Source organism: Hetaerina americana, unplaced genomic scaffold (assembly GCF_022747635.1).
Source record: "Hetaerina americana unplaced genomic scaffold, ioHetAmer1.1.p SCAF_1379, whole genome shotgun sequence".
In the NCBI taxonomy this organism is placed as follows: domain Eukaryota; kingdom Metazoa; phylum Arthropoda; class Insecta; order Odonata; family Calopterygidae; genus Hetaerina; species Hetaerina americana.
Window position 1 is genome coordinate 1 of NW_027286491.1, and position 11,374 is coordinate 11,374.

Here is an 11,374-nt window from a genome sequence, read left to right on the forward strand (position 1 = left end):
AGATTCGCCCAATATCCATTGGAACCTGAGAGATTTTCACCCTGAAGAGTCATGGGGAAAGCACAAGATAATATGTCTGGAAACCTGATAACTCATTAATTGGTTCTCATGAATCACTCTCTAGAAATTCTGAAGATGGTACCTAGGGCTAGAAAATCAAGTACCAGTCCCTAAATAATGCAGCGGAAAGAATCTCCAGTTGAGCGTTTTGGAAGAATACTCCATAAGATGAAACTTTAATTACTCTAGTGATAACAGTGTATGCCATGTATAATCAGAACCGATGCCAACCAACTTTTATTTGACATAATTGGACATGCCAATTTTTTAAATTAAATTTCTGAAGTAGATTGCTAAAGATCAACCTCTGGTTTTTTATTTTTTAAAGACAACTGGCTTTAAATGAAATCAAAATTCAGCCTGCATACACACATTCAATATGATATTCAGAAAAAGGTATTAGGATATTTTGTGTTATGTTAGCCAGTGCTTAATAACACATGTGGTTCATCATAAAACTATACAAACCTGGTACTCTACTGCTAATAACCTTCTTTCGGTTACCCCTTGAATTAACATTCATACAAAATTAATAAAGTCATTCTGGGAGCATTCCCCCAGAAAAACTGGATCAATAATTGTAAATATGATATCATTGAATCCTTTTTCATAAATTGTTTAAATATACTGGACAATATGATAACATTATTTTATTATTAGAGGTAATCTACTGGTTGAGGTAGGTTTTTGATGAATACAAGCTACCAAAATAATTCTTATGCCTCTACTAACAAAACACAACCCAACATCCTACTCTACAACAAAGTCCCTCTTCATCTCTGTGTACTTCCTTCTTTCCTTCATTCTGTCCAACATCCGTATCCTATTCCTACCCTTACCTTGTCTGCCTAGCATTCTCCCTCTATCATAATTGTGAGCATCCCATTGCCAATCAATATGCTTGGCATTCATTTATCTTATCTCCTTATGATTTCTTCCAACAACCCCTTCTCTTCCCCCATCATTCCTAGCACTTACTCATTTGTCTTCTTTTCTGCCCACTTCACCTTTTCCATTCTTCTCCACACCCACATTTCAAAAGCCTCCAATCCATGCCTATCATTCTGCTTCAATGGCCATGGTTCTGCACCATACATACATAACCATGCTCCATATCAAAGTTTTAACGAGCCTTTTCTTAACATCCTTACTAAACGTCCCGGTCATCAATTATCTCCTCTTTGTGAAAGCTACTTTGCTTAACACAACAATTCTTCTCCTTATGACCCTATTACTTCGACCATTTTGGTCCAAAACACTTCAGAAATATATTAACTGTCCCACCTGATCTACTTTTTGCCCTCTCAAATAAAATAAACTCAAAAATGGAATCCCAAAAAATGCAACCTACTCTCCTCATAATGTATTTGGGTATTTTTTTACAAATATGCAAGGAGCTCATTTAGAAATTACTCAAAAAAAGGAAAAACTCGGCCAAATCATGCGCATTGCAAAGTTATGAAGTTGCATAAAGTTATTACTTATGAATTTTACCAATGGCCCTACTAGGCTACAGGGGTCACTGTAAATAATGCGTGCATCCCTCCTTAGATATGAGGCTCTGGTATAATATTTGGAGCCTCCACATAAATCGAGGTAGCACAGAAAATTTGAAACATAAGTAGTTGCTTCCTGAAAAGAAAACTTTTGAAATACAATCTGGAGAAGAAATTTGGATTTACGGTGTAAAATATACCAAACATATTCATATATTGTGTATTAAAAGAGTGTCGTCTCCTCAGTCAAAACATGTCCTGCATTGTGAGATCTTATACAGTGGGACTACTATCAGATTTCACCTATTTTTTACACACGTCTGAATAGAGCTGAAGAAGTCCTGAGTTGAAATTGGCTCCATGAGCATGGAGTGTTATTTTTGAGACAATTATCTGAGTACCTCTGATTAAGCTACAAGCATTATCAATAGTAGTGTAGCCTTACACGTGCTCTTCACATTAAGTTGTAACTTGAGTACTCTAAATAACAACTACAGAATAGACATTTTCCCTGGTAAAAATACACAAAGATAATTTAAACAAATGTACTCACTAATATCTGAAAAACATCATGATTCAGACCTTAAACTATTAAGGAATTGGTAAGAAGTTGCTCAAAAGCATAAATCAATATATAAATCGTATTGAAGGAAGATTTTATGATGAAAAATGTATCGTTAGTGCATGAGATAATTTATCTCATTGAGATAAATTACGCTCCATATACACACCTAACATGCCGCCTTCTCCCTCTCCTGGTCTCTTCGCCGAACCCTTTAATGGGCTCTCCGAGTAGATCTATCACTCGAGGATTGTTCCTGCATTTTTCCAGGGCTGCCGTATATATACTATTTGGACTATTACTTGAAAATAATTCCTTAAAAACAGTGTACAGAATAAATCCTGTAACACCCACGCCAAATAAAATTACTCCTAAATAGGAGACTGTCTTTGTAGTTTCCTTCACTGAAACAGCAGCAGAAAAGACTTCAGTAGCTTTTAAACATGGGAGTTAGTTGGATCTTAATGAATAAATACTGGGAACAAATGACACTACGAAATGAATGTACCTATATGGCTACTAAATGCATATTTTAGAAAAACAAACATTTCGTAAGCCGAAGAAATACCACGATTTATTTTTTACTCTATTAATCTGGGCCCCGAAATAAGGACAACGTAAGAAAATATAAATCTGGCCCAAGTAGAGAGAATCCATTAGAGTTTATTGACATGTTTAACAACGCTTAACTTTAATGAACGTTATAAGGCATTTCTGAGCATTCTAGACACATTAAAACAAAACTAACAGTATGATTGCAAATCGCCCGGCACCGCAAATATTGCCTAGAAATAATAAGCAGTGCACTTATGTATATACAGGCCGCGATTTCACACATAAACTCTTTCATTTACCTTCTTTAACAGTTGTTGATATTTGATCTTTAGTTTTCACTTTGGTAAGAGAAGAGGAATCAGCTTTTCTTTCGGACGCATAGTACCGTTCGCTTAGTTTTAAATTAATTCTATGTTTTAAAGCGATACCGCTACCTAATCTATTGTAATTAATAAATTTAAAACATTTTATGTGATGAAATATTGCAGTGCACCTAATATTTGAGACTAGTGACATATTGCATATTTTCGCTAATCAGTTTCAAACAGCACTACTTGCACCTCAAGCCTCTCTTGGCACTTCTTACTGTCGACCTCTGACCAGTAAGTCGACTTACGATTTGAAATTAGTTTGTGTTTTGAAATCGACTCATCGACGATTCAAAAAACGATAGTGTGAGCAGAACTAAGGTTCTCTTCACTTCCCTGTCAAAAGGAATCAAGTGTAAATTTATTATTCCATAACCCAACTGTAAGGACGTTATCCATCACTATTAGTATTAAATTATTTTATGTATTGGGGTTATAACTAAAAGTTATCTTCGTGAAACTGGCGTCGTCTCATATAGGTTACATGTAGCGCAGATTGGTAATCTTGTTATGGATGTCACTAATTTGATACAATTCGAAGACGATTACTTTGAGACGAAGGAGAGAAAACTAGTTACAGAAAATGTAAATTTTAGACCAATAATGTGTCATACCCGGGTAAGTTGCTCGTAGAACCTTGATACATTTCCAAAGTATCAATGTTGACATTTTACGGCACATATGGTACCTACTTACAATACCATGAAAGAGGATTTGAAAAACATTTTACGTATAATTTTGTAATCCCGATACACAATGCATCTGTATAATTGTTAAGTTTTTTCCGCAGTGGTTTTTCGATGACCAGGCTCCTGAAACAGCCGAGAAACTCCAAAATCAAGCCAATTTCTGCTATTGGACTAAAGACTTCAAAACTGCAGTGTCCTTGTATAATAAAGCTCTCGAAAATTACTTTACGAATAGTCCATTCATGCGACGCAATCTTTTGGAAAGTATAGCTCGATGTCACTTCCAGTTAGGGGATCTACCCAAGGCTCAAGCCCTTGCTGAAGATTGTGTAAGGGATAAAATTTCTATTATTAATATTATTAGGGCTTAAATTATCATGGCTCGGCTATCAGCTGGCTGTCGCTTCCCCTAACAATTTCCCCCACTCCAAATGAATTTAATTTCAGGAGTTGATATACCCTTTTTGACGACTTTGCTTGCCTGTGTTTACGAAATATTATGTGACTGACTTTCTATTAGTATGGTAAATTCAGAAATTTTGCCCGTGGATTTTCTGCATTTTTTGAAGTAAAGGTGGCCGGAAATAAAATTTCCTGAATAGCCCATTAGCTCACCACATTCTTTTTATTGAAAAAATCTTATCAGAGTCTACTCTTTTTTAAAGCTATGAAAAGTAATTTTTCTTAAAATCTCTGTTGATTAAAATATAAAATCATTTTACGACAGCAGGTGAGGTTCTGTAGCTCAGATGCATTTTCCGGAAAACTCCCTGATTTGATTGAGTTAATTTTTTGTAAGGCCTCAGACAGCAAAAATATTCCAATTAAACCTTGTTGAAGGATCTAATCCTAATTTTCCCAATTTACCAGAGAAAATCTGTAATAATCAGAGGGCAATAAGCACTGTGTCATGAACAATGTTAAATATTTTTCTTCGATTTTTGAAAACCTAAGATTTATCAATAAAATGATGTGGTAGATCTAAAAAAAATGGCAGTAGAACTACTCAAACTGCAGCAAAATACAACGAGGGCCTACAATGAAAATATAATCTCTGCTGTAAGGAATAATTTGAAATCACCATGGGAAGTCATTTATGATTCCAAATGAAAAATCATTCTACGGACTCTCCCCACATTTACTGACCCAATCAGCCATTCATCCATATCTCACTCATTTTGAGCAAAACGTTTTGATTTGAAATTTCTTAAAGATAATCCATTTCAAGCCACAAACCCAAAACCATCTCATGCATGAAATTGTGGAATGTACGAAGTTCCACTTCTGGAAATATAAATTAAAGTAATACGTGATATTTGATGATTTCATGAGTTGAAATTATAAAATAATTTCAATATAAAATAGAATTCAGTATCAGATATATCAATAATGTTTCCTTACAGATAACTGTATTAATGCAAACTCTAATGCCAATTGCAATGAAACACCTGGTGAAATAATCTGTACTTCCGCCTAATTAAAGCCCACCTTCTGCTTTTGACAAACAAATCACATTTCCTAGTATTTTTCCTGAAATGTTCGAACATCCGACATATTTCGTTATAAAAAACTAGTCTCACCTAATGACTTCAGTAATCAGTGGCCTAATGTGGAATAAAATAAATTTTCCAAGGTGTTCAGGAAAGTCTTGCATGCAATGCTCTTTGCGTACTTGGAAAGGCATGATCTACTTTCCACTCACCAATACAGCATCAAGCATGAAATACCCACGTCTATAATTTACCATGTAATTTATACATTGCTATATGCTTGAAAACTATTACCTTATACTGATGATACAAACATAATTCTATCATGATCCTGAAATTATTCTCAAATTCAAAACTCCAGACAAGCCACAACCAACATCAACAATTTGTGTATAGAAAATCACCTTAACATCAATATAAATAAAATTCATAAGGTCTCCTTCGTACTCAGAAAAATGGAAAAGAAAGTCCACCCATACAAATAACTAAAAAATTAATGGAGCAATTGCCAACCTTCTGGGAATTTGCCTAAATATGAATCTAACATCGGAATAAGTCGATGCCCTTTGTCATAAATTCACTAGTATGTGCTGCGCTGCCAACTCGGGAAGCTATATCAAAAAGTGCCTATGTCCTATTGAAATTCTATTATGGTGAATTATATGTCCACATTTTAAAGAGCATAATTCTTTGCTGGTCATCACAACTCTCACAGGTAATATTTAAAACACAACTAAAACAATTAGAATTATCTCTGGTCAAGGCCACGGTTGTTCAAAAAAATTAATAAAGAAGGACATATCTATCAATTTCTTCATCTTAATGGTAGATTCTTCAACATAAACCTTTTTCTTACGCCTTGCATTCTGAAAGAATTATATGGAGTTAATGGGTATTCCAACTTATCACTTTGACCTTAAATTGTTCTACGTATACTATTTGTCCTTGTTTTAATTAGTCCATTATCTTTTCAGCTGGCCATGTCTTACACAGTCGAGCTCAAAAGTAGTATCCTAAATCTTTTGAGTATTGTGTATAAGTCACAAAATCTATTTAATCTAGAGAAAGCTGCATTGCTACAATTGATCTCACTCCATCCTCAAAACTATAGAGTATGGTTAGATCTTGCCTGCTGCTTTTCTGAAATATCTAAAAGGTGCTTAAGCTTTTTCTTATTTAAATTTTGAATATCTAGGATACCGATATCATGTAGCAGTTACCCTAATGTTAGCATATGAATACCATCTCATTTGTTGTTTTCCAATGATTACTGTCATGAAATGCATCTATTGTGTTTTAGACAGACCGAAGAGAATTATCAGCTGATGTTGATGGAAGCAGCTTGTCTGCTACGCATATCAATGATTATTACTGCCATGAAAAATAGTGAGGGATGTTCAGCACTGGAAATGGTGGACAAAAGATTGGCTCATTTGAACCTTCCTGAAAATTTTTTAGCTGCTGGGAAAAAGGTTAGTATCTCCAAAATGAAATGCAAATTGGTGATTGAGTAACCAATCATTTAATAATGGCCAAAACAGTTTTTCAGCCAGGATTTGTTGGAAGAACATTTAGTCGCAAAACCAAAGGATCTAACAGCACCAGATGAAGCTCAAGGTTCTGGAGTCAACGGTGTGACAGCAACGTCAGATGATGAGAAAGTCTGGTTTAAGTGGGTGCATGAATTTTTAAAGTGAATCATAAATGATGTTTCCCACAAATGTGGAATGTGGCCTGAAGTCTGTCCATCCTTTTTGAAGACAGATAAATGATGTATGAAGATGACTATTGGATGGGTGAATGAATGTACATCTTGCACAGTTTGAAAGATAGGTATGCATTTATGTTTTACAGTGTACCAGTGGAAAAGAAAATATTCAGTTGTAATAAATTTATATTTTTAATAGATTTTCATTAAATTGAAGTATTCACAGAAAATTAATTAAAACGTATTTGAAAAATTTATGACTGCTCAAGTGGAAAAGATCATGTTTCCAGTAATGCAAAACTTTTAAAGAAGATAGAAATTGAGTGACCTTAATGGTTGTTAGACTCCTGATAATAATTACGGCCATTTTCAACTTACCATTTATTTCTAACAGTTCCTTTATGAAACAATTACAAGCATTTTAAAATTTGACAATTAAAATTAAAAATCAACTATCCTGGAGCTCCAACTAAAAACCACTGACAACGAGCTTTAACAGCATCTCGACGTACAAGTCTCTTTGGGTCATCTAAACAGGGAGCCAACCCTTGGATCACCTGAAATACAAAGTATGAATACACTGTTAAAAAAGAACCTGTAACTGTAATGGACAATTCAGATCAAACGGGAGAATTTTCGGTCATCATAGCTTCCAATTAATTTGGTCTCTAAATCACTTCCCATGGATCTATTGATAAACACTGGGGTTAGAAGAACAACCTTGTACTGTAATTTTATTTCAAAAATCTCTTTTAAACTCTTTGACTCATTAATACTAAGAATACTGTGAGGGAAAAGACATAATAAAGATGAAAAATCCACTGAAAAAATTTCTTATCATAAGTATTGAACATAAGTACTTACAGTATACTTATATGGCAGCAGAAGTATTATTGGATACTTGGTGAAGTGGTAGAGGCACATTAAAGCCTTCTGCCTGACAACCTAGAAGATATTATTTCCACTTATGAGTACGAACTGGCACCATTTCTACTTGATCTAATTCACTAACCCACAAAATTTGGTTCAAATTAATTTCCCATACATTACCAATTTTAATAACTTATCTACTTCCCATTAACCGGCTGGGCTAACCATATTTCAACTAAATAGTACTGTTAAGTTTTTTTGCTCATTTCAGGGTGATCACTTGAATCAAATTTAATGAGCCTAACACACTATGCACCAAGAAATATGTTGAGGCCACTATTGTATCTGACCAGTCAACAAAGAAAATGAATTCCCCAAATACTTAGAAACTCAGTCCCTTATTTTTAAAAAATTATATTAACTTTAATTCCTGCAGGTTCCAAATGCAAGGCCTTTTCAAGAATTGAGTCTCTGATTAGGGGACTTTACCTTATATAGATATGCAAACTTACCATGTGCTTTGATGAGCGGGCAATGTTTAAGAGTTTTGGAATGAAAGTTTGCAGGTGCTCTGACAGTGTTGTGTTTAGTGACATTAAAAGATCATTTAAAGTATCTAACGTTGAGAGGAGTAATAGTTTTTCCTCTTGGCTCTCATGGGCACTAACAGCTTCAATAATGTCATTGCTAGGTGATGGTTGCTTAAGGGACTCTACTAATAATGGGATTATCTGTAAAACAATTATAGGTATATAATGCATTAAACAATCATAAATACAAATAATAAATAAGGCATCAAACAAGCATAAAAAAATGTGACTTACATCTGGCAAATCATCAAGAAGTAGTGTCCTAGGAACTCCACTCATTAGATGAGCAAGTGCGAGAAGAAAGTTTCCTTTTGTGCTTAAAGAGGCCTTCTGATATGACTCCACCAACTTTGGTAGAGTAAGGTAAAATCGTTGTCGGAAAAGTATCCTAGAAATCAACAATGTCTGTATTTCAATATTATTACACTTCAAAAATGTAGAGATAACCAATCATGTAATTTAAAAAATGAAATACAAATTAACCTCTTGTTACAATTAGGTCATAGTGATGAGTTCCTTATAAATAAGAAAGGCTGGATAGTACGAGGGTCATCCGGAAAGTAGTACCCGTTCGTGAAATAAAGACACAAAAGTAAATATTAACAAACATAAAAAATTTTATTTGAAAGAGGATACTTTAAACTACTTCTCAACATAATCTCCAAGCAAATTAAGGCATTTGTCATAACGTGTGACAAGTTTCTGTATTCCTGCTGCATAGTCCTTCGCCGCCAGCTCATTGAGATACAGGGTCACTCATCTGTAAGCTTGCGAGGGACCCATCTTGCACAAATTTTTGCATAATGCAGATGGTGTTTAACAATTTCATGAACAATTGTTCGAGAAACATTGGGAAAATGCTCACAGATGTCATCAATTGTGACGCGCCGATCGTTCCTCACGAATTCGTCAACTGAGCTCACCAGTTGGTCTGTAATGACAGACGGTCTCTCCGAACGCTCATCGTCGTGTGTGTTCCCCCTCCCCATGTTGAAGTTGCGACACCACCGCCGAACAGACGACTCGTCCATTACATTGTCTCCATACACCTCCTTTAATTGGCGATGAATATCACATGGGCGAACGTTTCTTGCATTGAGGAATTTAATCACTGCCCTCACTTCACAACTGGCGGCGTTCTCAATTTTTTTAAACATTGTAAACAATCACAGAAACAACACAGGCAATGCTAGCGTCACGCAACTTGGCTCAGAGAAGGCAGACAAGCCACTGAAGCTATCTGACCTCGTCCAGCGGCTACTCGCGTCGTCAGCACTTCATGCGGCACGAACGGGTACTACCTTCCAGATGACCCTCGTAGATGCTCTTATACCACAATATCCCCTATGTTTCTGGTATTGAGTTTGTAGCAAGCAAAACAAAATTTTCCTGGTACCATGACATGAATGCTTGACGGAGAAGAAAAACTTCACCCTTTCTTATTATTTTGATATCTTCTACATTATCCCTTGACATCAATACATTTGGGCATTTTATCAAATGAATTATAAAACTAGTCTTAATTCATTTATTCATAAGATATATTTCTAGAAATGTTTGAAAAACTATACTTCTGATTAACTAGACTACTCCTAAAAATGCTGCCTTGCAAACAAAAGAAAAAAATGCTGCACGGAGAAAATCTAACAGCGACGTTTAAGCTGGAAACCATTAAGTTTGCTAAAGAAATATGAGGCAGCTAGAAAAATTAACATTGGAAATTCAAGTTTATGGGAATGTAGGAAAGAAGCATGAGTCCATTTATAGGCATAATGTATAATACAAACCTGTATAATAAGATGTTTACTACTACTTCAGAGAATAAATGCGCAATGAGGCTCAGATGGTGGTTCAGGATAAAAAAGCTTATATGAGCGAGTTATTTTAGAGAGATTGAAAGAAAATTTAGTGTCCACACGTAGCATTTTGATAAACCACGTAGTTTCAAGCTTAATTTGGTGGAAACGATTCACAATGTGGAAAACCACTTTGCATTCCACATATCCTTCTCTATTTCATAATTTATGTTTTGACTTAAAAGATCTTCACGTGAATGGTACAAAAGAAATTTTATCGTCCAAGGTATACATAGGGGATGTGGTAGTCCAGGGGTAGAGCATTGGACTACAGACTGGAGGGTCTGGGTTCGATACTCTTGGGCACCCTAAGCTCCAATTTAAGCTGCGTGACTTTTCAGGTGTTGGTTTGCGTGGTGATTAATTTAAGTTTTCATTGGCCTAAAAATTGGTTGATTTATGGGGAGTGTGTTGGGTGATACAAATTTTGAAGTATTAGGTAGAAAAAAATTGCTACTAGTAGGACTCAAATTCTGGAATATCTGTTACTGACAACAATTAGGCATGGATAATGAAAAATGTAAGTAAATATTAATAAAATTTTTAAAATATACCTGATATGTGCATGGCAGTCTAAATTCAGGTACCCTTCAGACTGATTTATAATTTCTTGAAAACCAACAGCTGCTTCCATGCCAATTTTTTCTTTTCCCAAAATTCCAATGAGCTAAAAATCCAAAAACCATGAAATTATGTAATATTGCACTAAAATTTTTACAGTCATTAATATGGAACCCACATCTAGTCACCTATGGCTATAAATTAGCACATTTAATTTGATAATAAAAAAGTTGATGCATATTACAAAAGTAATAATTTATTACAAGTACATAAAGAAAGAGGGTATTGGTGCAAAAAATTATTACTGAAATGATTTTTTTCCCCACGAGCCAGATTAAAACTCTTTAGACACAAGGAGCATCGTTTACACAAATTAATGTACCACATGTTTTTATAAAATTAATTTAATGACTTTCTTTCAAAGAAAGTGGCAAAATCCAGGTCCATTATTTTTTAATCTGGCATATATTATTTTTTTGCATAAATAGGGCAAAATTCAAGGAGACAAGCTAGATGAAGGCTTGTATGCACTGGTAAATAAGATGCTCTTGGTGATCTATATTTTTTTT

The 11,374-nt window shown here is 34.8% G+C and overlaps 2 protein-coding genes across 5 annotated transcripts; one reads left to right on the forward strand and one right to left on the reverse strand.

The window, feature by feature from the left end:
* Positions 1–3,325: 3,325 nt before the first annotated feature.
* Positions 3,326–7,190, forward strand: LOC139686270 (uncharacterized protein C8orf76 homolog). Of its 4 annotated transcripts, XM_071583422.1 has the most exons (6): positions 3,326–3,423; positions 3,521–3,659; positions 3,832–4,059; positions 6,195–6,376; positions 6,521–6,692; positions 6,762–7,189. In XM_071583422.1, the coding sequence occupies exons 2-6, from the start codon at positions 3,552–3,554 to the stop codon at positions 6,915–6,917; spliced, it is 846 nt and encodes a 281-aa protein (XP_071439523.1). In that variant the 5' UTR covers positions 3,326–3,423; positions 3,521–3,551; the 3' UTR covers positions 6,918–7,189. The 4 variants fall into 4 exon arrangements, 2 of the variants coding, with proteins under 2 accessions (XP_071439523.1, XP_071439524.1); XR_011700348.1 differs by having other exon boundaries at positions 3,342–3,659; positions 6,525–6,692; positions 6,762–7,190; XR_011700349.1 differs by lacking the exon at positions 6,195–6,376 and having other exon boundaries at positions 3,344–3,659; positions 6,762–7,187.
* Positions 7,191–7,197: 7 nt separating this feature from the next.
* LOC139686271 (MMS19 nucleotide excision repair protein homolog) lies at positions 7,198–10,906 on the reverse strand. The gene is made up of 5 exons (XM_071583424.1): positions 10,799–10,906; positions 8,623–8,776; positions 8,311–8,529; positions 7,793–7,873; positions 7,198–7,485 (listed from the first exon to the last, which is right to left on the reverse strand). Exons 1-5 carry the CDS (start codon positions 10,876–10,878, stop codon positions 7,381–7,383), a joined length of 639 nt encoding a protein of 212 aa, XP_071439525.1. The 5' UTR covers positions 10,879–10,906; the 3' UTR covers positions 7,198–7,380.
* Between the last annotated feature and the right edge of the window lie 468 nt (positions 10,907–11,374).

Bases quoted from the DNA above. Each gene is read 5' to 3' on its own strand.
- LOC139686271 (XM_071583424.1), bottom strand. From the start codon at position 10,878: ATGGAAGCAGCTGTTGGTTTTCAAGAAATTATAAATCAGTCTGAAGGG. The intron at 8,777-10,798 runs GTATATTTTAAA...GTTGATTTCTAG, and splicing joins GACTGCCATGCACATATCAG to GATACTTTTCCGACAACGAT. The intron at 7,486-7,792 runs GTAAGTACTTAT...TTTGTATTTCAG, and splicing joins TGCTGCCATATAAGTATACT to GTGATCCAAGGGTTGGCTCC.
- LOC139686270 (XM_071583422.1), top strand. From the start codon at position 3,552: ATGGATGTCACTAATTTGATACAATTCGAAGACGATTACTTTGAGACG. The intron at 3,660-3,831 runs GTAAGTTGCTCG...TTTTTTCCGCAG, and splicing joins CAATAATGTGTCATACCCGG to TGGTTTTTCGATGACCAGGC. The intron at 6,377-6,520 runs GTGCTTAAGCTT...ATTGTGTTTTAG, and splicing joins TTTTCTGAAATATCTAAAAG to ACAGACCGAAGAGAATTATC.